This window comes from Aulostomus chinensis, chromosome 4, assembly GCF_037954235.1.
Source record: "Aulostomus chinensis isolate RoL2024-O1b breed Wild chromosome 4, RoL_Achi_v1.0, whole genome shotgun sequence".
Lineage (NCBI taxonomy): Eukaryota > Metazoa > Chordata > Actinopteri > Syngnathiformes > Aulostomidae > Aulostomus > Aulostomus chinensis.
Genome location: NC_141323.1, coordinates 3,029,941 through 3,056,548, shown reverse-complemented (window position 1 = coordinate 3,056,548; position 26,608 = coordinate 3,029,941). Strand labels below are relative to the sequence as shown.

Below are 26,608 nucleotides of genomic sequence, written 5' to 3'. Positions count from 1 at the left end.
TTTTAATATCTTTTGTTTGAACCTGCGTACCTTAAGTTATCAGTCCGTATGATGTAACTTTTAATTAATACAGAATTAATATTGGTTTTAGCACATACACTGCAGCATATTGAAGGACTCACTCATTAATTTTTTAATCAGTTACCATCAAGATCTATCTGACTTTCATCTGCATATCAACAGAATAATTAGTTTATGTCCTCAGTAAGAAGAGGAAGTGCCAGCGGACAGTGAAAGTATGACCTTGGTCAACAGGAAACTGTTTGCCTGGGGGGGCAACCTGACACATCTGCCCGAGCACGAATACCCCATGAAGGGGCTTTTAATGTGGAAATGAAAAAGAGCACACACCTTTTAAATTGCAAATGAGAAAATATCAGTCCACTTTCAACTACTGAATGCCAATTAAAGCCTCAGTTAGTGGCTTTACCTTCAAGGTGTCGAAGGTTGTGTCGGCCTTCGGTCTAATTAGCACTATTCATGACACGGGTGCAAACCGAGTCCTGGTGGGAGGAGGAAATTGCCTAAGAAAAAGTTGAAGATATTCCATTTATTTTCAGTATTGGGTCATGACGTTTTCACCTTTTATGAAGATAAACTAACATATTTCACATTCTCGGCTGTTTTCAGTACATATTTGAGTTTTGTTTACCGCAGGTAGCCTTTAGTGAATGAAAAGCAGCAGCGCAGACATATTTTATTTCAGAAATAAGAATTGTGCTATTGCTGAGTTAATTTACAAGAGCAAGAGCACAAAGAGGTTGATAGTGTTAAATGCATGGTCTGACACTTAAACCAGCATGCAACGAGTATGTTATTTCTATATATTTGTATTTTGAATGTAAAATCTACAAACCTACAGACCCAACCTGAGGCAATGTTGGGTAAAAGTACAACAAACCCATTTTTTTAATGTTCCAATATGCCAAAAGTGTACTTTTCTAGCCTAACTTGTTTAATATATGTATGGCAGCTTGTATGTTTCCAAAGATTAAGTATCACATTTTATTCTATTGCATTTTTAACCATTCAGAGTGTATGATGAATGTCTTGTCCCACCTTTCCCAAATGCTAGGAAAGTCTTGGTCTCAGGAGATTTTATCTGGAAACCAAATAATTCACAGAATTACTTTTACTATTTAAAAGAAATGTGTCTCATTTTTTTTCCTTTTTATTACTTTATGTAATATTCATAGTATATGGTATGGGATTTTTATTCTTCACCCAGCAAGAAGATATAACATGCATCATGTACTGAAGTTAATATACTTCAATTTGCTCTTATCTATAAAGTTTATTCTTCAGTAAGGTCATGAAACAAAGTTGTGATTGTAGATACTTTTGAAATCGCTGAAAACAGCTGTAAATGAAGGCAAGTTCATCAATGCGCAGATCTCTTCTTCTCACGTTTTAAAGATTATGATTGTGATATTCGCCTCAGAGACAACGTTCAGGCGCAGTGGGCCAGAACGTCACCTTAAATCACTTGATAATGTGGGTTTTTTTGCAGCCCCCCCCCCCAAGTCAAGGCTTTGTCGTGGGTCCTTGTAAGACACTTGACCTCAAATATATTAAAGAGCACCAGTGTCACACACTGGGACTGTTTGTCTGGTCATTAATGGATTACTTATTTATATGGGGGTCATTATATACAGTTAACCAGGAGAAGAAAATCAGTTAAGAATAAGTTTGTGTTTCAAGCTGTCCGTCATGAACTTCGAAAGTATTTTTTGTCCCAGGCAACATGTGATTGATTCATTTATACGCCACAAAAAAAAAAATGGAACGTTATAATTCTCAAGAAGTGAAGATCTACTGTTTAATATCGATCAATATTTTCACCTGAAGTTACCTCAGTGGGACTTTTTCAAACAGTTTATGTCTCCCATAGTTTTGAAATCACGGGAGAATGTTGGGGCGTTATTTTAAATTCATAAAAAGTTTTAAATTCAAAGGTACGTTAGCCCTAACCTTAGGAACCAGACTAAGACATTTATTTTCTAGTATAACAACTTCTTGCAATCTTCTGGTAATAGATTTTTTTCTTTAATTTAAAAAATACAAGTTATACGAAAGGCATGTTTTTGGGCTAGAAAAATGAAATCAAATTAAAATTTTATTTGAACTTTAAGAATAAAATCTGACTTTATTCTCAGGGGCACATGTGTTTGGTTTTGTCGTTGTTGTTTCCCTAAAATTCTATTTGAATCCTTGGGGGGGTTCTGACTTCATCACATAATTTCTTTCGAGCGGACTCCATTACCCAGGGGTCCTTGTGGCCCCCGTGGCCCCGCCTCCTGCATACCTCTGGTGTGCGCTCACGCTGCTCTGTGGGGATCCTGCTCTGCACACAGCAGCGGCGGCGGCGAGAAGAACGAACCACCGTAGGAAAGTTTCTCCAGAGGAATGGACAAGTCTCCGAAGTCCGCTTTCCCCCCACATTCCCCCGCTACGACCCTCCGAACACCGAGGGTTTGGATATAAGGACCCCCCGTGCTGACCATCACCACCACATTTGGGATATTTCTTGGTGATTTCTCACTCTTTTTTGGGATTTGTTGCGCTTCAGTGGAAGATCGAACTAAAAGGGGTGTTCTCTTGCGCGGCCAGAGGGGAAAAATGTGCTCCTCCACGCAGCCCCGCACTTTAGCCAGTTTTTTCGTGTTTTTCGTCCTGATGTTGGAACTTCAGCGTGGGTCTACTGCTGACACAAGGACGTGTCCCCCTCCCTGCGCCTGTTTTGGGGATCTTTTGGACTGTAGTCGGCTGAGAAGGGGCCAAATTCCAAACACGATCCCAGAATGGACAGTTCAGCTGTGAGTTCACTTTTGAGAATCCAACTTTATTTATCTTCGTCTCCTTTCTGCACTTTCTTTTTCTCGTCTAAATGATTGATGTTTGAATGCCCTTTTAACATCCCTGCACCCCGGTGTATAGTCTGGGATGATCCACATTCCTCCCCTAGTGAAAACGCACTGGTGTGTGTGTAAACCACATGATGAGGAACATAGAAATCCACTTCCAACATCTGGTAGTAAACTTTCTGCAGAGGCGTCATCTGAGGTTGGAGGTGGCAAGAAACTTCACTTCAGACTTTAAAGAGTGATTTATTTATTTATTTATTACTTCTGTTCTTATTCTCACTAAGCAGCATGCGGGGCTCCTGAGGGCCAGAGGGGAAGGGGCTCTCCTGTGGGTTTTTGTGTGAGAGTGTGTGTGCTCTTTACACTTGGCTGTGCCATTGTCATACTGAAGTGTGAATAACTGTGAGCAAATCCTCCGACCGCCTGCTGCTTTATTGTTGTTATGGTTATCAGGAGGAGGAGGTAGCGGGAGGTTTGGTGCTAGTGCCACCACTAAGAGAAGTAATAACAACACTATTAGTAGCTGCTTAACTCCTGTGCTGCATTCAATTACTTTTAGTAATGTTTATATTGGTCTTGATTTACCTTTAAATCCTTCAGAGCGGACTGGACTGTTGCCATGTGGAGATGCTCCACAATGGGCTCAAAGCTGACAGAGTTCTTCTCACAGTGTTTACATTGACCTGCAGGAACATGTCCTACTTTATTTTTGATCGTCAGGCCGTAGTGCTCGATCCCTTGTCAAAGCCCTATGGTTGAATTTAGTTTTTCTCAGTCTAAAATGTGCTGCTCTGGAAACTTGACGTTGCCAGAGAAAACAGACCCAGCCTGCGCCTCATAACCGAGGCTGGCCTCCAAGGAAAACGAGAAAAAAAGAAAAAAAAAAAGTTCTACATGGGGGGAAAAATTCTTTTCACTCTGGCATGCTAATTTACGAGTGGCTCTCCAGCACATCTTAAACCCCTTAAACCGGCCGACCCTTTGTTTTCCAGCACCCCATTATTTCTGCTGAATTAGCAACACCAGAGCCAGCGATGGTACTGATTAAGGAGGAGCATGTAGGATTAGTTTGAAACAAACTGGCAGAGAGAGGGAGAAGAGGGAGGAGAAAGTAGGAGGGTGAAAGGAGAGAGGAGTAAGGAGAAGTAGGATTAACCATGAATATCTGGAAGGTTTTTGGGGGGGGGGGGTCTACAGATTGAGCCAAGATTGAGCATCTGTTGACTTTTTAAGGGTTTAAGATGATGACTCTCTTGGGCTTCTCAGTTTAAAAACACGGTGCCATGACGCTGATACGCTACGACACAAAACTACTGAGTCACAAAATGACTTTCAACGTTGTTTTTTTTTATTTTTCTATTTAACGTGGGGCCCCTTAGCCAGCAACCATTACGTGAGGATTTCATGTGGTTTCTGTTCCTTACACAGCCATTTTCTAAGTTAACTGTGGTCCTTCACATTGAGGTGTTCATCGGACGCGACAAAATTTGCACACACTTACATGGGAGAGTCATGGAAAACCTGGTGAGGCCAACCTGGAGGAGGAAATGGAACGTTCAAACGACCTCCGCGTGCTAGCAAAGATAAAACTCATCACGCTGCAGCCCGCAAACAATTGTAGGAAAATGCTAATACGACTTGGTTGTGTTCAGTGGCTCTCACTGTTAGCTAGTAGGTCAGCACCATCAACAATAGATGTACAAAATGAGTGATTAGCAAGTGTTATTTGTATTATTGACCACCATTTGTTAGATAAGGCGCCACTGTCATGTGATCAGTGTTTATGTGTTGATGATAAATTGGATTTTATGATGTATTATTGTTGTTTCCTTGGTTTAAAAGAGGGGTTTGAGAGCAAACCTGCTCGTATTGGCCTCCGATTTTGGGCAGACGTTGGTTTTTTCACATCTGCATCAATATTGGCCTTGAAACTCATGATTGGTGCGTCCCTCAACTTTGAAAAACAAGATCCCTGTTGGCAGCAAGCTAACATGAAACATAGTTTATGTCAAGATAGGAACATACGACAACAAAAAGGAAAATATTTCCAACATTTTGCAGGGGGATGCAATTGTTTAGAAAATAACTTCAAATTAACTTTTTTTTTTTTAGAAGACACCAATGGTCAGTATAAAGACAGAATGTAAACAACGTTGCTGCTAATATTAGCAGTGTCAGTGGTTTTTGCCTTGGCCAATGTTGAGTTTTGAATTCTAGCTAATGGCTAAACACCAGTGTGCTAAAGTATATAATTTTGACCCTCTAAATTTAGAAATGCTGTGTCTATTAATAAAACAAGAACTGACAGACATTTATTCATATGATTTGCTAACATGGGTAACTTGTGGCTCGCTTCACCTTCGTCAACTGAAGCCACAAATATGAAACTTAACCAATGAGACATTCTCTGCCTGTAAGAAAAATGTGAAAATCTGCTTCCGTATCTGAACATTATCCTAATCTCAAACCTAAATGACAGCACTTTTAGCCTGAAGTGTAGCTCCTTCATTCACTTTTCAGCTGCTGATAAGAATGTCATGTGGTGAATTTTCACCACAGCAGCAGATACAGGCTGCAGCCTGTACGCAGCACGGCGTTATCACTGTCCGCTTTGTGAGGGAAGTGGATGTGTTGGAGCTACTCAGGGTTTATCTCGGGTGTATGATAGAACACCTTTCCCATATGGCCCTCAGTGCTGCTGGAACTAAAACAACAACAACAATGCACAGCTGCACGCTGGAAGGATGAGAAGAGGAGGGGTTAGCTTTAGCACCGCAAGTAAAACTCTGCTGGAGTGGTTCATGATACTTTCCACCAAAGTACAAAAACAGGCGTACGAAAATTCAACAGGGGTGTTTCAGACGTATGAAAGGCGTCCCTTACGCTGTTCCCGACATTGTGAATACATTACCAGTTGTTAGGCTCTACCCCTCCTCCCAGAGCAACTTGATGGATTCCAGATGAGGGAAGTAAGGAGGGGTGAGGGTGGGGGGTGTAAAAAAAAAAGTGTCTGGCACCACAGCGTTGATCGTGCGCAGCAGCGTCAATAACTCCACCACTTTATAGCGCACGGGGCTCCGCTTGCCAGACTCCTTGAGCTGGTTTTCAGGCGCCTCTTCAAAACAGGCAGCAAAAACAAGCCTCTCGCCCCCTGTGAGCTGCAGCCAAGACTGCTTCAGTTGAGTCCAAAACTAAGCTCTGACAATTTTGAGTCAGGTCCAGGTCCAAAGTGGGTTCTGACAAAATCAAGACTCACTCAAGAGCTGATCAAGCACTATTCCAGGCTAAAAAAAGGCGATGGGACACCCATCCTTTCACAATAGGTTGAGAAGTTTCCAAAAGTGTGTATCAGTCTGCAGCTGGAACACAAGAACATGTTCAAACCCCCCTTTTAAACAGATTTAGATTTTCATGTGAAGGAGTGGAAATATTTAGTTAATGTCCACTAGAGGAAATAACAGCAAAGTGTAAGAGATGAATACAAGTAGAAGCGTTCGGGGAAATAAAGAATTGTTACTTTTCAGTTACGGTTCTGAGCTCTAATAATTATGAAGACATGAATTAATAGTTGTAATACTTTCCACAATCATTGCGTTAAGATGCGCGTTAGAAGCCGAGCGATAAGTTTAGCTCAATTAGGCCATTTACTGGGACCGCTGTCACTGTCCCACTCTATTAGAACAGAAAAGTGAAGAGTAGGTGGCGACAATAAATGAATTGTAGCAAGCCACCATGACGATACCTCTCTATGAGCTGTTTGAGTTCCTCGTTAACTACCAGACCTACGGGACATGCGCGCATCGACTAAACCATTTGAGCAGATTGAGGTGTATACGTGTCAGAACAATCCATCCCTAACTCCACTTACATATGGAAGTCCAGCTTTTTTATAGTTGGATTCACAGAATAAATACACTTTTTACATCATTTTAAAAGACTGACACGAAAACCTTTTTGTTTCGAGGAGTCTAGCTAGAAGCAGCAGGCAAGTTTGAGAGCAAATGAATGCTCATATTGATTCTCAATCTTGACCAAAATAATGGAGCTGCCCTCGTCTGGACTGGGACTTGCCCAGAACCAAAACCTCAAGAAGACGTAATATGAAGCTGGCTGTAGGTTGTTCATGTTGTTGTTGTTGGCGTTAGGTGTGTGTGAAGTTTTCACTTCATATCACTTCTTCCTCGTCTTCATTTCCTCTGTTTTTGATGCATCTCCGTCTCATTTCGGATATCTTTTTGATCCTGTGTGTGCGCTGTTTAATATTGCACAATAACAACAGAGAGGATGAATGTGCAGAAATTCTGTTTGGAGTAATGTGGTCAATGGTGCATCACTTAGTCTTTATGTATTTCCTTCACAGGGACCTGAGCCACAACAAACTGCAGGTGCTCGACACCACTTTGTTTGCCAAACTCCAACATCTGAGTGAAATGTAAGCACACCTCGCTGAGTAATTTTCCTAAACAACCTCCATCGCCATCCCACACGTGACAGACGGTTCTTTTCTTTTCTCCACAGAAAGCTAAACCACAATGAACTGGAGGCCATACCTGATTTGGGACCATATGCTTCAAACATCACAACGCTCATTCTGTAAGTAAACCTCTTGGGAACTCTGCTGGGGTCCGTCACCTCAGGCTGGCGTGGAGGGTAATCCTCCGCCAGGCTTGTCATTGCTGGTTACAGTAGTGAGCTTGGAAGTGGTTCCTCCCCCTCCTCCCCCCTCCGCCTCCACCTCCTCCTCCCTTCCCTCTGGAGAGCAAGCCTTTTGGCTGAGTTGGTTCCCAGACGGGGCAGTCATAGACATGGCAGCCAGCCCCAGACAAGTCACATGGTCAAAGACAAATGCCAATGGAAATGTTTTGTTTAGTGGCTGTCGCTGCTGTTGGTGTATTTTTAACCTGGAAGCGTTGACATGATGCTGGTAATCTGCCGTGAGAAAGTGGTAGAGATCCAAATTCGGCCATGTTTTATTTTTGAGAGGGTTTCTGTGTTACTCGGGACACGAGGCAGTTTCAGTGTATGGCTGGGCCACCTTTAGAAAGAGCCATTCAGGCCGTTTGTGTGCTTAAACACAGCAAACAGCGTTGGCTCCTCTGGTGTTTTGAGTGCGAGCCGATATATTCCTGACTTGTCTTTTTTCATTGCATTTGGACTGAAACCAGGAGATCGTTCGGAATATTGTCGTGCAATTCGTGCTTTCTGAACAACACCAGATATTAGTGTGTGAAACCTCAACATTTTTATTTGCTGACTTTGGCATGCCTTTCCAAACCAACCGACATGAAGTTATTGCAGAGGAATGTATCTGTCTCCCGACTTGATGAGGAATACGCCTCATCAAGCCCCAACACGACGATCTGTGGCAGCCGCAAGGCGTTCATTTGCCAGCCAATTGACAATTAGTTTAGTGTCACCTCCAGCTGTGAGTTTCCTCCCAGAACAGACACACAGGCAAGATGGTCCATATTTTATCAATCTTTTATGGTTTATTTATTGCAGATTTTCAATATTGCAATACTAAGGATGTCAGTTATTGTGATCCTCTTTTTTTTTAACACATTTGATGTTCCCTTTTAGCCTGAAACACGAAGACTCAGACCCTTTTCCAGAGGTTGTCTGGGCTTTTTTCCCAACCAACTGACACTTCAAGCAGAAGTACAACATTTTTCATGTGCCAACTGTGACTCATAACACCTAATAATCCACAATGCTTGATCATTTCAATTTCAATGTACCAAACAAATAATAATCGCTTCACATCATCCAAATGTGGTATAAAAAAAGGTTGGTCTGCACATTCCACAACATAACAAGTAAAAATAACCAGCTGCATAGTTTTTGCCCCCACTTATGCTGCCGTTAGCTTTGACATGTTGGCTAATCGTGACCTGAGAAACCCAGCAAATATTCACAACCTCACCAGAGCCAGATAGAGTTAGAATTTGTGCGATCCTCTGATGTTGCCTCGTCAGAATGTACCTGAAAACGGGACACAACTAAATTCAGTAAAACTACAGTTTAGACAAAGAGTAAGGGACTCTAGGGCGGGTTCAAAAAGCGACATTGGACTACGGAACAGCGAATCTAACAGCAGCACTTCGCCGATCATGTTACTGGCCAAAAAGGTCCTGATTCTGGTAGCATTTCTCTTTCAGTCAGCAGGAGTATACCAAAAATACGAGGCCGATTTTCACCAAACGGTCAAGAAAGAACTCATTCAATTTGGGGGCAGATCTGTTTAACACAGCAAAAAATTGTTTTTCTTGTTGTTGTTTTTTTTTACACTGGGTTTGGCCTCGGAGTTCTCCCTCTAGTTTCTAACAGTGTATCTTCTCTGAAAGGACTCACAAGCACCATGTCAACTAGGCTAGTCCAGCCAAAATTACATCAACCCCAGGTACTCGCACTCGAAACCCCAAAATACCACAGTTACAGTTCTGTCAGCTAGAGTTGATTCACTTTGAGAAAGTGGTGTCTGGTCCAGATTAGCTAGATTCCTGAAATGGTGTTTCATCTGGACTTGATCTTCCACAACTGCTGCGTATGCTGGAGAAGAATTTTTGGTTTAGTCATTCTGATAGAATTTTAAAAAGCGGACAGTACGTAACATAAAAACTAAAACAGTGCTAAAATTCATGCCTTAAAGACTGACAGTCAAAGTTGTTGCTGTGCCTTGCATTAAAGCTGTGTCAACAGTGTACACTTACTCCAGACACACACTTTTTGCCCAGAATTTAACACATTATTGCCCTCCAAAAATTCCCCTGACTTTCAACCGCAAAACAGCCGTCACCGTGAATCGGGTTATCAGCTGGTGGAAGCAACGCTGTAAGTCATTTCAAATTTGTCAAAAGAAGAAAAAGTGCACACACAATCATGTGAGGACATTAAAAATCACACACTCCTGTATACACTGCCTGTGTTGCGTGACACTCTCGTCTTCTGGGGTTTTTTTTTTTTTGGTTTTTTTTTTTTCCTTCGTCCAATGGAACATTTTTCCAGAATTTCTCTCCCTCCTTGAGTTTCTGAAGCTGGGAGGGTAGTAAAGAAGAAAAAAAAAGACTTGGAGGTATCAAATACCACTTATTCAAACAGCCAGTCAGACAGAGCGGCAGCTCTCACCGACTTCTTTGACCTCGTAGCTCCGAGTAAAAACAAACGGCAATAACCCTGCAGCTGGTAGTCATTGAGTCATGATCATCTTAATTAATTGAACAATTTCCCAGGAATTTATGGAGGGGGCAAACCCCACCGCCACTAAATCCCTCGGCCTGTGTTCAACAAATGACCTGGAGATTCCAGGTCTGATTAGGAGTTTAGGAAGGTCGAAGCTCTTGATGGGAAACTCGTTGTAGGATGAGAGCGACCGAGCTCGTCAGTTGCAACGATGCATCCAGTGAGGATGATGGATCTGAGGAGGAATCCGGTGGTTGTTTTGTCTCTAAGAACATGTCAAGGTAGTTCTGTCAAACTGAAGATACAAAGCTCAGAGGCGAAGCGTCATATTTTCAAGAGGTGGAGCCAGTTACACGTTGGTGTACTTAATAAAACAAACAAACATCCTTTTTAGTTCTAATTGGTTATTTTGCTGAACACAAGCGTTTTCCAGCTTGTGAGACATTTGCTTAGCGTCAAAGTCAAAAATATCAGAAGAAGACGTGGCTGCATAGATTCCTTCACGGGTGCTCACACAGAGCAGTAAGTTGCTGTAAAATATCTTAGACAGTTGTCATTAAAAGCTCAGTTAACTGGTAGTAATGCTTAGTTAATCATTATTTAACAGTTTGTGTGTCTAGTAATCATTGACTAATGTGACCGCAAAGATGGATGGAAAAAGTAGGTGAGGTTGGGGTTTTTATTGGATTTAGGGGTGATGATGAAGGGCCACATCTTCCCCACTTCACAATAAGAGCATCAATAAATAGGTAATTCAGTAATGCTTATTCAGTACTCCAGTTCATACCTAAGCATTAACTGACGCTTATTTTAAAGTGTTGCCTACAAACCGAAACACAAAGTGCTGACGCAGGTAATTCACAGCAGAACCGATGCGGGAGCTCCTCACCTCTTCTGTCATTGATTTTTAAAGGTTGAAATTGTTCACACACTCCTGGCCTCTCTCGGCGCTAACAGGGAGCCGACGCGTTTTAGATGATCAGCCTTCTGAGAGAGATATGAGCAGAGATTAATATGGCGTCTCTGCAACCAGCGCAGCCCTGGTTTTCATTACAGGCGCTGCTGCCGAGCCAGCAAGCGAGCCAGCGAGTCATCGGATGTCTTCTGGAAAACTTTTCCATAAGGAAATACCATACACAAATGCACACAAATCATCACACGCACAGACAGACTTTTAGAAACTTTCCAGTATTAAAACATGTCCTTGCTGAAAGAGAACTGCTTCATCAAGGATCCCTAAACTTCCCTGTTTGTGAGTGTGGTCACTTTGGAGGCCACAAATACCGTGTAGCTGCCGAGAGAGAGCTGGCAGGTATGTACTTGTGTGCACGGCTCTGAAAGTCACATCATGTTGACCGATATGAAGCCACAAGCCTGTAATAAAACGAGGCTTCGTCCTCCGGTGGCCTTGTACTCTCTCGCTTCATATATTTTATGACTTGAAGCGCTTATATGGACCGGAAAGTGACTCTCTTGTGAGACTTTGATAATGTCCAGATTTTATGAAGGTGGAAAAATATGTTTAATGTCATATTGGTAGCGCTTTGTTAGTTAATGCTTAGTTATGTTTGAGTGCTGATTATTTCAACATAATGAACCGCGTATGCTCGATTGTATCTCTTCACCCTAAACCATTATTAATGACTACTACACGCGTTATCTTAGAGTTAAACTAAGATTTTTCCATTGCATTACCGCGGATTTGTTCCTTATAATCACTTCAGTAATGAGCACAGATGTAGCCAGTACTGGGGATGCCTCAGGCTGTTCCATTGATTTCCACTAACAGCAGCAAATCCATAATCACGTTATCTGATAGCAAAGTGGATGAACCAATTAGAAGTGTGTGTGGTGAAAGTGCACAGTGCTCTGGTTGTATGTGTGTGTGTGTGTGAGTGTGTGTGTGAAGGGAAGGCGGACGAGTGCTGGCTGGATCGAGTGCAGGTGTAGAAGGAAAAGAGGGAAGAAAATGTCTTGCCACATGTTGGACCAACAGTTTTTTTGGCTTCGCTCCTGACCCTCAAGGCTAACTTTCTGGGTCAAACCTTCAGATTCCAGCTCTTCGTCTTCAGGCTACCCCCCAAACCTATTACCCTCTCTCTGCTCTCCCCTCTCAGGGAAACTGGACAGACTGGTTCTGTCTTGCCATGCGGCCCCCCTCCTTCTCCTCCTTCTCCTCCTCCTCTCAGCGATCAGTCAGGGGAACATGAAAACTGAGATACAGGTGGTGTGCAGCGCTTTTGTTTGGGACCTGGGGGCCGTGGTGCGTGGAAAGCCCTCTGCAAATCTCCCAACAAAAGGGCTGCCTGTGCAGTTTTCATCGTGGACAATGAGCAGGATTTTAGCCTTGTCGCTGCACACTCGATGCTTTCTTCAGGGGTTTTTGATTCTTTTTTGAATTTCTGCTGTTAAGGGTGGTGCGTAGGAGACGTTTGTGTCACACTGGACTTTGCACTTTGTGCAGAAGGGCCGGCTGGTGTGTGTTCGTATATGTCGGCCTTAGTTTAATGAAATATTTAACTCTGCCGCCAACCCCAAAGTGTCATCAAATCTCTCATTTGAACTGATTTGCTGTATAAAGTGTATCAGATCGTCACCCCCGCCCTCAAGCGCTGGTGTTGGCACTGCTATCCCGCCAACCTCTCTGGGCTGTAGTCCATCTTGACGCCTTGTTGCCTGGTGAATCTTCCCCTCAACAAAAGGTGCTCCACATGGAGAGGCTCCTCTTCATGGAAGAATCAGGCGATACTTGTGGAAAATGGGTCAGTGTGAGCAGCACACAGGTCCTTTGAATAGGCAAGACACTGAAATGTCTCTCAGCCTGAGGTGGACGTAATGAATCTAAGATGTGAAAGCGAGACCAGACGAAGCCGGTCGGAGGTGCACGTTGATCGCACCGGCATTGAGGGCAACACTTCCATTTAAGATGGTACGCTTGATAAACACCATGGTGTAAGCAGCATTTCTGATGACCTCATCTCAAACGAAGTCGTGGAGTATTCTGATTTGGAATGTGAACGCCCAACGAGCCATTCAACAAAAAATTAGGCTTCCTAATTAGGGTTCATCGATGTCACAGCAACACCTCTAAGGATCATATATGAAAAACACTGTCTGTAAAACTGATTCAACGAGAAAAAAATCAGACATAAAATTGCTAGAACCGGTGTTTTTCAGAGGGTTCACATGACTGATGCGCGGAGCAGCCGTTTGGATTTATGATCTCGGGGGTTCGTCGGGTATCTCTCAAGTTTCCGAGTTGGAAGTTTGACCTCATTGCGGGGTTCCAGATGAAATTTCCAGCCGGGAATGCGGAAAATTCCGACTTCTGAGTTCAGCTGGAACGCAGCACAAATACCGCAAAAGAGCTTTAGCTTAGCTAGTGATAATAGCTTAGCAAGCTAACAGCCAAATCACTTGACTTCCTGTGAAAATTTTCCAGAATAAAACTCTTAAAAACACAATGATAATAAAACCCCGTTGCTTTTATTTTGAAATTAAGACCACTGTACTGGAATTTATTTTTTGAAAGATTTATTCGACGATTCCAATAAAAGATTTCTACTCGTAGTTATTTTACTGCTGACAGTACGCGTGGAAACTCTCCCTAAGCTGACGAATGATCACATCCCTGCGTCTCATGTCAGTCGCATTGTCGAAGTGGGCCGTAGAGATTTATGCACCTTCATCGCTCTGTGAGATCCCACTGGAGAATCTGCTTTACCTCTCATGGTCCAGCCTCCTGAAGCGTTTGCATGAAGCTCGGTCAGTGTTGCATAGTTGGAAAGAAAACTTTCAAATTATACCACAGCGACATGCGTCGAAAGTCATTGGTGGGATTTTGCTCTGGAGAATATAAATGTGAATGGAATTTTCTTTATTCGTCTGATTATTGCAACCTGTGTTAACGTAATGATTGTCACATTTAGCCTCTTTCTGTTTACAAAAAATATCAATACTCGGTTTAAGGTACTCCCTCCCAGCATTAAGTTATCAATACGCCGCTACCAAATCTAGTATCACAGTATTATTTTAGTATGTTACTGCTGTTCTTATGTAGGTTAATACTTTGATCAGGGACGTTAGAACCTGAGGAAAATAAAAAGCAGCAATGATCTTATGACACCCATGATTGGAAGATTCCAAATATTCATTTTAGGTTATTAACACTCCTAATTAAAACTGTGCCAATAGCAGAGCTGCAATAAAAGTCAGAAAACCTGACATCTCTGGTCAGTAAGGTGTAGCGAGGGGGGGTGGGCATCGCAATGAATACTGAAAACGAGGCCTGTAGTCTGGTGCATTGGAGGGAATTCCTGCCTCCCCCTTCACTCACTCTCTCCCTCTCTTCTCTCTCTTTCTCGCTCTCTCTACACACACAAAGGGGGCACTGTACAGCCTCTGTTTATAACTAAGCAGTCCCTGCACTGCAATTTAGGAGGCGTGCAGCTCAGGAAATTGCTGGCCTCTGCCAAGGCATGCTTTCACTGAGGGAATGGTATTCATCAGCCAAGTAATTGGCAGGTTACTTTTTTAAATACCTTGTTAGTAATTACCTTATAAACAAAATAACACATCACTAAACCGAAAGGTTGTGCGGACCCGGCGTGACGGGCAGTGACACCGGTCGTGTGGAATCATTTGGTTTTGAAATATACGCGCAACACGAGTAAGAGAAGAAGAAGAAAAAAAAAGACAGCGCTTCATGTTGGGTGGTAAGGTTTGCACTGCCGTGACAGTTTGTCGTTTTTTAATACCACAGGCTAATTGAGGAGCTTGACGGTTTGTGTATCTGGGAACGTGAACCTGGTGTGCGCCACTAGTCAAATACACAGTATTTTTGTCATTTACTGGAGCGATGGTGTCTATATTTTCAGAGCAAACAACAGGATCTCCAGGATCTCCACGGAGCAGCTCAGGCCCTTCCTCACCCTGGAAACGCTCGACCTCAGCAACAACAACATCGTGGACGTAAAGGCCAGCTCCTTTCCTGCGCTGCCTCTCAAGAACCTGTGAGTATTTTGCTCTGGAGGTGCATTTGTAACCTGCTGTACCGACGGTTCTCATCATAAAACACACATTTCAACATATTTGTATCACATTCTATGTAGGAAAAATGTGGCGAGGGTTGTGTCAGAAAAAGCCTTAAGTTGGATTTTCATACATCTCGATAAACGTATAGGTTGAGAAAGTGACTTGTATGATGAGATAATGTCCCTGTGTCATATCAAATGTTTTGAGGGAAGTGTCTGGGCTGCACCAGAGGAAGTCTCCTTCACTTTCCCCCACATTTTAAACAGGGAATAAACACTGAAGCAACGGACACAAATTTTGCAGCTCGGTGGACACCCAGCTTGCAATTGCGCGCATAGCAACCAAGCATGGTGTCATCTTTTCAGTCTTGTTGCTGGTATGCCGTGACAGGTCTTTAATTTTATTCAAAACGGTCTGAAGAATGTTCTAGAGGGTCTCTTTTGAAAACTGTTCTAACAACCTCACGTTTGTGTCTTCTGTGTTTTTCTAAGCTACCTGAACAACAATCGTATCTCCTCACTGGAAACGGGATGCTTCACCAACCTGTCCAGCAGTCTCCAGGTTCTCCGCCTTAACCGCAACCGCCTCTCCAGCATCCCGGCCAAGATCTTCCAGCTGCCCAATCTGCAGCATCTGTAAGCTGCTTTAGCGCTGATAACCTCATTTCTACATATGGATGTCTGATGTCAGTGAGTATGCCTCAGTCAGGGGAAAAGAAATCCCGGCTGATTAGCCCGTGGTGAGAAGTGTGGAAGATGCGAAAACTTAGCTCACTCATTACTTGTCAGCTTGTTTTTGCTACATCATTGTCTGCAATCCAGCTGTCACTGATGGGAAAAAATTTTAAGCGTACTCGAGGCAAATACCAGACCAGAAGAAAAAGCACAAGGAAGAGCAGATTACAGGAAATGAATGGACTTCCAGAGTATTGCACAGGCATCAGGACTCCAGACGTCCAAATGTGGAAACGAGATCTAATAAGACTGCGGATTGTGAGGATTCCTTCGTTTGAATGCTAAGATGATCAAGATCTGATGATCTGATCAGGATAAATATCCTCATGCCATGACACTGAGTGTGTGAATGTGTGTTTTAGGGAGCTGAGCAGGAACCGTGTCCGCAGGGTGGAGGGCTTGACCTTCCACGGCCTGCAAGCCCTTCGCTCTCTGAAGATGCAGAGGAACGGCCTGAGCCGCCTGATGGACGGAGCCTTCTGGGGCCTCAGCAACATGGAAGTCCTGTAAGTTCCGTCTCCATCTGACTCACCTCTCAATTGGGATGTGAATGTTGTGTAACGTCTGTGTTTGCGTGTGTGTGGGCTCGCAGGCAGCTGGACTACAACAACCTGACGGAGGTGAGCAAGGGCTGGCTGTACGGCCTGCTGACTCTGCAGCAGCTCCACCTCGGCCACAATGCCATCAGCAGGATCCGACCTGACGCCTGGGAGTTCTGCCAGAAACTCAGCGAGCTGTGAGTCCGCCTCCCCTCCTCCCTCCCTCCCTCCCGCCCTCCCTCTTGTTATTCTCTCCGCACTTTCCATTCACACTCTGAACTCCCAACACTTCTCTGTGTTGCCCTCTCCTCCTCTCTGGCACCTCCGCCTGCCCTTCCTCACACTGTAGCTCCTCCTGACGCCAGGAACTGGGGAATTCGCGCACGCACACACACACACACGCAGGCACGCACACGCACACACACACACACACACACACACACACACACACACACACACACACGGACAAAGCTGCGTCTCTTGTGCCCTGTCGGTCGGTGCCAACATGAAAGCACTGCCAAAAAATTCTACACCCTTTTGCCTCCTCTCTGCTCTGCTGCCACTTGCGCCAAAACACCGACATGCAGAACGTTTGGATGGAAACTTCATTATTAATCGTAGTTTCTGTCTCTGTGAAATCCTCCATTACTCAACTATAATTTTCCAACCATCAAGACATATTTCTGCATTGAATGTTTGGATTGCCTTTGTTGTGGCTGTTGTTTACCAAAGTGGTCAGTCCAGTGTTTGCAGTGTCTGGGGCTTTTTTGGGGGGGTTGGGTTATTTTTTTTTTTTTTCCCTCTTGTGTTTTTCACTCGCTCTTATCACATAAACCTGAGAGTAAACAAGCCGCCTGTAGGCTGGGAACGTGGCCGTCTATCTGATTTGTTTCCATCTGACTTTACTTTCAAAACTGGCGTCCTGAACGGATTTTTTTTGTTGTTTTTTTTTTTGTTTCAAACTTTGATTTCCTCTCATTCCTGTATAAAAGTTAACTGATGTCTTAAAAAGCTGTTTTGTTTTGTTTTTAATTAGACTAAGACTTGTTTTGATTATTGCACCAATTTTTAAATGCGGGAGAAAAAAAATAACGTGCGCTCATGTTCTTCATAACATGGCAGAGGGATATAAAAGAACACGTGCAAGAAAAACATGAAATCACAGATCAGTTTAATTTTAGCCGTTCACCCATGTTTCAAACCAACTGGAGCATCTCAACCCGAAGAAGCAGCTGGGGATACCTCTCTTTGACGCGACGTGGATGTTTTAATTAAAAGCGTGAATGAGTCCAAATGAGGCACAGAGCTTTGTTTGCCACTGGACTCAAGATGTTCCGTGTTGTTTCCTGCAGCAACCTCTCCTCCAACCACCTGTCCAGACTGGAGGAGTCGAGCTTCGTTGGCCTCAGCTTGCTGGACGAGCTCCACATCGGGAACAACCGCGTCAGCTTCATCGCAGACGGAGCGTTCCGTGGCCTCTCCAGCCTGCACACGCTGTAAGTTCGATGAGGATCTGAAGTATTTTGTTGAAGTGTCCCATGATGCTTTCACACCTCCCCCCGTGGTGCGGCTCGTGCAGGCAGGTTTAAACTGAGCAGTCGGCAGTCGGGTTGCACCAAAAGTGGACCAAGCACACAGACTAAGACCTAGATGAAGTGTACCGCATCCTGTCAGACCTGAACCTGGTGCAGTTTGTGGGCTGGTGCCAGTGCTGGTTCCCCGTTGGTTCAAATTACAAACCCTCTGAGAGCCAGCTCATGTTTGAACAGGCTAAAATAGATTCAGCCGCAATACGTCTTCTTTTCTGATTATGGTCACCTGTTGTTGTGTGGAGTTGTGCAGTTTTGGTTCACTGTAATTTTTCCACGCTGTAAAATCAAACTGCACCAGTTTGATGGACCGATTCAGACCCGAGCAAGCGAACCCCAGGTGTGAAAGCGCCCTCAGTGGGGGGAGGCGGCCGCGTCCTTTCACTTCGGGTTTTTGACGTTTAAAACTTAAGCCTTAACCGCCTTTAACCTTAGAACACAATTTCACCTTAATAAGAAAAAAGGAAATGACAAACCAAGTTTGATCTGTGATTTGAAAGCAAATATGAGAAGAGAAGAATAGAGGAGGAATCCTTTGACTGCTTGTTTGAGGTTTGAGGGCAAAACGCTGTGTTCTCCGCGTCCTCCAGCTAACCAGAAAATTAACCGTCCGTACAAGCTCTTGGTTAGTCCGCTTGTTACTCCACCACCCCCCTTCAAAACCCACCTCCACCATCAATCCTCTGCCTGAGTGGAAATATCCTGCCTGATTTGTTTTGGGGATGTGAAATAGATTGCCGTGTTGAGGTCTCTCCATACACATAAAAACCCTCCAAGAGGCACAACCCCGACCTCAACACCCCCCCCCCCCCACACACACACACACACACAACCACTCCTCTGCCTGATCCCCCTCCTAGACACATACCCCCCCCCCCTTCCCACAAAGGGGCACCATAACATTTCCCCTGGTTGTTTTTTTTTTTTTCTAACTGAAACCAAATGTGAGCTGTGCTGCTGAGGTCACCGTAGGGCAGGTGTGTAGCTAGGTGGACATGGATTGCTTCAGGGCTTCAAGTTAGCCACCCCCCCTCCACACACACACACACACACACACACACACACACACACACACACACACACACCCTTGCTCAATCTCAATCAGCCATAGCCAGGCACACCGAGGAGGAAAATAACTGTTTGAAAGCATTGGAGCAGCCGAAGCATCAAAGGCTGCAATTTCTCTGGGAAAATCGCTGCGTTTAGTGATGTTCATGCTCTGTAACTGTGTGAATGAAGTTGCTTCGCGTATTTTTGTCATTCCGCGGACGGACGGTGAAATGTGCTCACATTTTTTTGCAGCAGCAGCCACATTTTGTTTGATAGCTTTTGGTGACACTCCCAAAATCACGGAGCAGGCGCCCTTCGTTTCTAAAGCTGTCAGTCTGACATAATGTGAAAACATCATAACAGGAGGAAATGCTTGAGGGAAGGGTTGTTGGGTTTTTTTTCACAGGAAATAGACCAAAATTCACTGTAGCTACAAGATGGGTTGCAAGTCTTGGGGAAAATAGTTCATTTTGACATGCCAGGGTAAAATTTGCAGGCTGGAATCTGTTCATTAGGATCCTGGGAAGAACAGCATTTGAAATGAACGCAGTTATTTATTATCTAGCAAACGCTCTATTTTTCAAACCTTCATTGTAAAACGGCGTTTTTCACAACACCGAGTTACAACCCCGGAGATGAGATTTGAGTTGCTCCTTCAATTTGATAGAATTGTTACCAAAAAACAATTTAAAAAGAACAAATAACATGTTGTGGTCTCAAAATTCAAATAAATGAAAAAATAGATTAATTTGAAGGAATAAATTGTAAATTATGCCCCCAAAATAAGATCCCCTGTGTGGCATAGAGAACAAAAATTGTGGACATAGAAAAAGTGAGGCCATGATATATATCTTGTTCCATCACTTTGATTAATTTGTGGCCAGAAGATGAATTAAGGGAAGAATTTATATCTCGCGGCCTCAGTGCTACATTGAAGTTAGATCTTGGGGCCACAAATTAAATAAACTGAGGGAACATCTTACATCTTTTTGCCTTAAGACAACGAAATTGAAGGAATAAGTTGTATCTTGCGGCCTCACAATTTTTTTTTTCTATCACACCCACAAAAAGAAATTCTCTCTCTGGCCTGTAGACTCAGTCGACATCCATTTCAGAATTTTAGAAAGTACCACAAAGGCTAGAAAGGGACGTCCTGTCATACACGGAATTTAAAAATTTCCCTTCTGAAACCTAAAGCCGCATTAAGGTTTATAAAAATCACAACTTTATTGTATCCTGGGTGTGCCTCCCTTTTCTTTTCTTTTCTTTTTTTTTAACAATGCTGTCCATCTTTGTTTCTTTTTTAAAAAAGGGATCTCCAAAACAATGAAATCTCCTGGACCATAGAAGACATGAACGGGCCCTTCTCTGCTCTGGACAAGCTGAAAAACCTGTGAGTTGCAGATTAAAAGGCACATGTGAAGAGCTCGGGGAGTAAAAGTGAGTTTGAAACTGATCAGGGTTTGTCTTATTCCAGGTTTCTGCAAGGGAACCAGATCCGCTCTGTGACCAAGAAGTCTTTCTCAGGCCTGGACGCGCTGCAGCACCTGTGAGTCGGCCTCTCTGATTGTTTCCAAAAGTCTGACTTGTAAACGAAGCAGGCTGAATGAATCACGCCGAGACACAGACGCCGTTTGTTCGAGATGTAGATCCAAACTGTCTTCTCCCATTTCTTCGCTTTGATGTGGACTCAAGAAAAAAAAACCTCCATTAGTATCTTTGCAAGTGTGCCAGTCTGTATCGATCGCCAAGGCGAGAGGAGGGACGTGTGTGTGTGTGTGTGTGTGTGTGTGTGTGTGTGTGTGTGTGTGTGTGTGTGTGTAACAGCTGCATTTGATTGTGATTAAAGTTTTTCCCAGCCATTGCCAGAGCTCAAAGCAGCCCAACGTTGGGCCTCTCTTGATTAACACTGCAAACGGCTGCCCAGAGTTTTATTGTTCTGGAGCCCAGACCTTTTTCTTCTCTCGATTGAAGTGTTTCATACGGCTGATGCTGGCAGAGAACTCTTTCTTTCTTTTCCTCTCTTGCCTTCTGCCCTCCTGTGAGGATCCTACCAGCCCTCATGTGTTTTCTGTCTTCTCCACAGAGATCTGAGTAACAACGCCATCATGTCCGTCCAAGCCAACGCCTTCTCTCAGATGAAGAACCTGCAGGAGCTGTGAGTGCCATTGTTTTTCAGGACAGTTAAGAGGTTGGGGCACATGAGGGGAAAATCAGGAACTCACCATGAATACTTACGTCCCTCAAACATTTCAGTGTCAAAGCCAGAAACCCCCAGATACGGGTTATTATACTAGTTAAAAAAGTCTTTTTAATCATTGTTAAATCTTTTTTTTTTTTGTGATTTCTGGAAATCATTTAGCCCCACCATCTGTCTTGCAAAACCCCAGGTGCTCCCAGCCCTAACCCCCTGCTTTATTGTGTACAGATTGAATGACATACTAGTAACTTTTGCATTTTAGCTTAAAAATGACCGCAGCTCCGTTTATCGGGGGTTCGGAGAAACCATTTTCTGTGTGTGGAAAAAGTCTGTCCAATGAGCAAACATAAATTAAAAGAATTGAGTGACAGTTGGGGAGCCACATTGATTTCTTTTCTTAAGGTGCACATCGCCAAATACCCTTCGCCGTAGTCTCATGTGCACCTTCCTCCAAATTAAGTGCACGTCAGGGTATCGCAGGGCACGGCAGATGTGACTAGTCCACTCTGTAGCAGCGCCTTTACACCACACGTCTCCTCCTCTAGACTAATCAACGCATTTCTTCCTGTTAATGTAAGTTTGATGTATCTAGGCTATGATATTTTTTTTGACGTATATTAAAAAAAAAAAAAAAAGTCAACCCAGTGGGATTAAGAAGAATTTCGCTGGATTGCAGCACAGTACAGGTACACTAGTACAGTGCAGGTACTAGAGAGGAAAAAGAGAGGGTCAATGCCAAGTTCACTCACAGTTGAGACATTCCGGTAGCGCCGCACATGTCAAGTCAGTTTTTATTTGTGTAGCACCAAATCACAAATAGAGTGGATCCAGAAACTCACATCTGCAGCATCGGTGATGAAAAACTCCCTTTTTTAAAGGCAGTGTTTAGCAGACCCAGGTTCTATGTGGGGAGACCGTCCGCTTTGAACCTTCAAATTTGTCATGAAAATGATTAGTTGGCCATTTTAAAAGTCTATTAATTGTTATTCAGACAAAGATTGATTGTAGCGCACTGCTTTAACTGCTATCACCGCTAACAGGGAGGATGTTGTTTGGTTGCTATAAACGAGACGGCGGTCAAGATTTTCGGTCCATCCTTGGATGTCGGAAGCCTCTTGGACATCAGACAGACTTTAGAGAACTCTTAACAATATGGGAGCATTAATAACCGTTTATGCTAAGTTGACCGCAAGTTAATGGTAAACTCTCGCGTCTCGTAATGTGGTGTTCGTGTTAACTTTACGGGTTCCAGCAAAGGTGGATGGAAAGGCTGGGGGAGGTTGTGGTGGGATGGGGGGGTGGGGGTAAAAGCGGTACATGTTATGTGCTCAAAACCTTTCATTTAGTGTCACAATAGAGGGTTAAGTGCACTTACATCATGCTTATTCAGCACTGTTGTATATATCTAACGGTTATTAATGTACCCTTATTGGAAAGTTTACCAACCCTGTTTGCATGACATGATATTTAAAAGACAGAAAACTTTATTTCCACTGATAAAACTTCCCTATGATATTTAACGGTTGCCTTCACTTTCAACTTGAGTAACATTTCGCTTTACAAATGCGACGTGTCTGCTATCCTCTCCCTTGGCAGTCGTCTCAACACCTCCAGCCTGCTGTGTGACTGCCAGCTGAAGTGGCTTCCTGTCTGGGTGGCAGAACAAACCTTCCTGCCGTGCGTCAACGCCAGCTGCGCCCACCCACAGATGCTGAAGGGCAGGAGTGTGTTCGCCGTCGGCCCAGAGGAGTTTGTGTGCGGTGAGTGATGCATTTACTTGTAACACCTTTATACACACGGTGTAATGCCTCAAAAACAAACCCGTTATCCATGGTGAGTTTTCCATTCATGAACTGACCCAGATTGTTCAGTATTTTCCCCTGACTTCTGGAAGAGCTAATGAAGTGAAGCTTATGGAAATTTACTAGGTTTTAATCTTTCCTGGGTCCTGTCCGACCGAACTCGGCGGGGAATAATTCGGATCAGTTTTTCCTCTTGGGGACTTATTCAACGCCAGTGTCGGATAAATCTTAAATATTGGCCCGAATAGATTTAGATTTTAAAATGCATCTTCTCCCACAGATGATTTCCCAAAGCCCCAGATCACGGTGCAGCCAGAGACCCAGTCGGCACTCAAGGGCTCCAACGTGACATTCGTCTGCTCAGCGGCGAGCTCCAGTGACTCACCTATGACCTTCGCTTGGAAGAAAGACAATGAGGTCCTGAACGATGCAGAGATCCACAACCAGGCTCACCTACGTGTCCAGGGAGGCGCTGGAGGCGAGACAGAGGTGACAGAGTATACAACCACCCTGCAGCTGCGCAACGTGCAGTTCTCCAGCGAAGGAAAATACCAGTGCGTCATCTCCAACCACTTCGGGTCTTCATATTCCACCAAGGCCCGGCTCACTGTCAACAGTAAGTTTGGGAGTCCTGTGTGTCAGAGCCAACCAAATATCTGTGGTAAACCTGGAATCTTGTAGGTTAAAATAACCTTTAACCTTACAAATGGACTTTTCTTTTCCTTGTAGTGCTTCCTTCATTCACCAAGACACCCATGGACCTGAGTATCCGAGCTGGAGCAACAGCCAGGCTGGAGTGCGCAGCAGGGGGTCACCCTTCCCCTCAGATTGCCTGGCAGAAAGATGGAGGCACTGACTTCCCTGCTGCCCGGGAACGCCGCATGCATGTTATGCCAGAGGACGACGTATTTTTCATTGTGGATGTCAAGACTGAGGACATTGGCGTTTACAGCTGCACGGCTCAGAACACAGCTGGAGCCATCTCTGCTAATGCTACGTTAACTGTTCTCGGTGAGATTTGGAATTATCGTGGCACAACAAAGTTCCCAGAACGGACCTAAAAGGTCCGATTCAGTCTTGTCACTACAGTTCATTTTTGTCATCCGTCCCTTCCCATAGAAACACCATCCTTCCTGCGGCCACTCATGGATCGCACCGTGGCTAAAGGTGAAACTGCTGTCCTGCAGTGCATTGCTGGTGGCAGTCCTCCCCCAAGGCTGAACTGGACCAAAGATGACAGCCCGCTGGTGGTGACCGAGCGCCACTTCTTCGCCGCAGCCAACCAGCTCCTCATCATTGTGGACGCTGCTGAGGCAGACGCAGGAAAGTACACCTGCGAGATGTCCAATGCCCTCGGTACTGAGAGGGGCAATATCCGCCTGTCAGTCATACCAAACCCCAACTGTGACTCTGGTGTGCAGGGTGGGGCTGGGGTTGGTATTGTTGGGGGAGTGGGATCAGATGATGATGGCTGGACAACAGTGGGCATCGTCATTATCGCGGTTGTGTGCTGCGTGGTTGGTACGTCGCTGGTCTGGGTGGTGATCATCTACCACACCCGCAGACGCAATGAGGACTGTAGCGTCACCAACACAGGTGAGGGTTTAATGGTTCACCATTTTAGTCCACAGTCCATCTGAGCTTCAGCAAAGAAAAACTGTTATGAATATTGACTTCTTTGCACTGCAGATGAGACCAACCTGCCTGCAGACATCCCCAGCTACCTGTCCTCTCAGGGCACACTTGCTGACCGTCAGGACGGCTACATTCCATCTGAGACCGGCAGCAGCCATCAGTACATGGCGTCATCTTTTAGCGGCTTCTACCTGCAGCCTAATAACATGAATGGTAAATCACAAGCTTTCTTTGCGTTAAAAATAAAGCCCTGCGGTGCTTTTTTTTGTTTGTTTGTTTGTTTCTGACATGGGACTCTTACCTCACCTGTACAGGTCTTTGCCAACTGGATACAGGAAGTGAAGCCGACATGGAGGCTGCTCTTGATCCTCTCCTCTGCCATTATCAAGGTCCAATCAGTTCACTGCTTCGACGAGACAACATGTTCTCCGCCGACCTTTCGGAAGTCTACACAGGTTTGTATGGTGTACTGTTCTCTTCATTTTATGCTGTTAGAGTTCGTTACACAACTCCATAGTTTTAGGGGCACAGAGCTGATTTCGAACTCTACTACTACAAATAGGTTTATTGCTCAATTTTGGTTTCTCACAGCGCTGCTTAGTGAAAGTACCATCTGACATCACCCTTGCAGTGTCAGGGCAAAGGCCAGCCAAAAGCGGTCTCAAGTGTGGGGGCACCTTTCAAAACTTAGTGGTATGGCAACACCAGGTCAAACACTACATTTAGAAATTTAGACTTATTTTGCCCAACTTAATCGGAGGCATCAACAATGACATCAGTAAAAATGTGAACAGGATCCAACTACAGTTTGGATTTTGGAAGACCAAGACAATGTGCAAGTTTACTCAAAGTGCAAGTCCTGAATGTGTCGTCCTCACTTTGTGTCATTTCTCTCTTTTCTCTCCAGGGTGTCCCATTGACCAAAGGACTGTCTGCTTCGACTCCTACAGTGGCAGCTTGACCAGCTCAAAGCATCAGAGGGACCGATTCCTCTCGGAGCCCTTTGACCTCTGCTCTTCTACTGTGCTGATGCAGCTTCCCAATGCCAGTCTCCATCCTGGCAACTCCCACCATCAGAGCGACCTCAGCCCGACAATGGAGGAGGGAGAACTGAACAACCACAGCCCACCTCATGAGTGTCCCCCTCCTTACAACACCTTCATGGGTAGGTTTTGACTTTGAATAATGTTCAAAAACAATCACGCTTGTGTCCATCCTTCGATCTGACCTCTCCAACCTTTCTCACTCAGGAACATTTGGGAAATCACCCTGGAGGCTTCAGCAAGACCTATACCCAGGATTCGGGCCACCGCCTGTGATGTACAATGGAATAACTCTTCATGAGGACCCTTATGCTGCTCCAGATGTAGATTCGGACCACGAGGTGAACAATTGCAGCACGGACTCGTCATCTGAGCAGAGCAACAGCGTTTACGAACAGCCGTTTGACAGCAGCAGAACAGAATCTATCTCACGGGGCCGAACAAGCACCTAACTGAGAGACTGAGCTCCTGTTTGCTCGCTGTTCATGAAGAGGACGACCAAAATATGGAAAAACTTCTACCTCACTGAATTTGCAATAAAAGACTCCTGAAATGTGCAACAAGTGAATGTAAAGGACAATTTGATGTTCCTACAGAAAAGTATGGGAGCATGTATACGAATAGCTGTTCCTCAAGGATGTGGCTTCAGTAAATAAATACAGATGAATATAAACTTTTATATATAAATGTTATTATTTTGTAAATTGTATATAAACAGATTACATTATTTTTGCTTACCTTTTTTTCATGTATGTATGAGTACTTTGCAGCCCTGCCAATTCAGTTATTCCAGCCTAAGGTTTTGGTTTTTTTTTTGTTGCTTTGAATGAAGCAATGTTTTGCACATATGTAAACGAAATAAAAGAACACCTTAATGTGTGCTGCTACGTTCAATCAAGAGTCTTCAATGATGTCAGTGTCTCTATCATGCATGAGATG

At 44.2% G+C, this 26,608-nt stretch overlaps 1 protein-coding gene across 1 annotated transcript; it reads left to right on the top strand.

Annotated features, from left to right (window-relative positions):
- Positions 1–2,313: 2,313 nt before the first annotated feature.
- On the top strand, positions 2,314–26,608 carry lrig3 (leucine-rich repeats and immunoglobulin-like domains 3). Its single transcript, XM_086202370.1, has 19 exons — positions 2,314–2,816; positions 7,225–7,296; positions 7,383–7,457; positions 14,921–15,055; positions 15,569–15,712; positions 16,174–16,317; positions 16,404–16,547; positions 17,703–17,846; positions 20,302–20,382; positions 20,467–20,538; positions 21,076–21,147; positions 22,786–22,949; positions 23,272–23,607; positions 23,721–24,002; positions 24,111–24,587; positions 24,681–24,839; positions 24,941–25,081; positions 25,534–25,791; positions 25,877–26,608. The coding sequence occupies exons 1-19, from the start codon at positions 2,620–2,622 to the stop codon at positions 26,119–26,121; spliced, it is 3,342 nt and encodes a 1,113-aa protein (XP_086058496.1). The 5' UTR covers positions 2,314–2,619; the 3' UTR covers positions 26,122–26,608.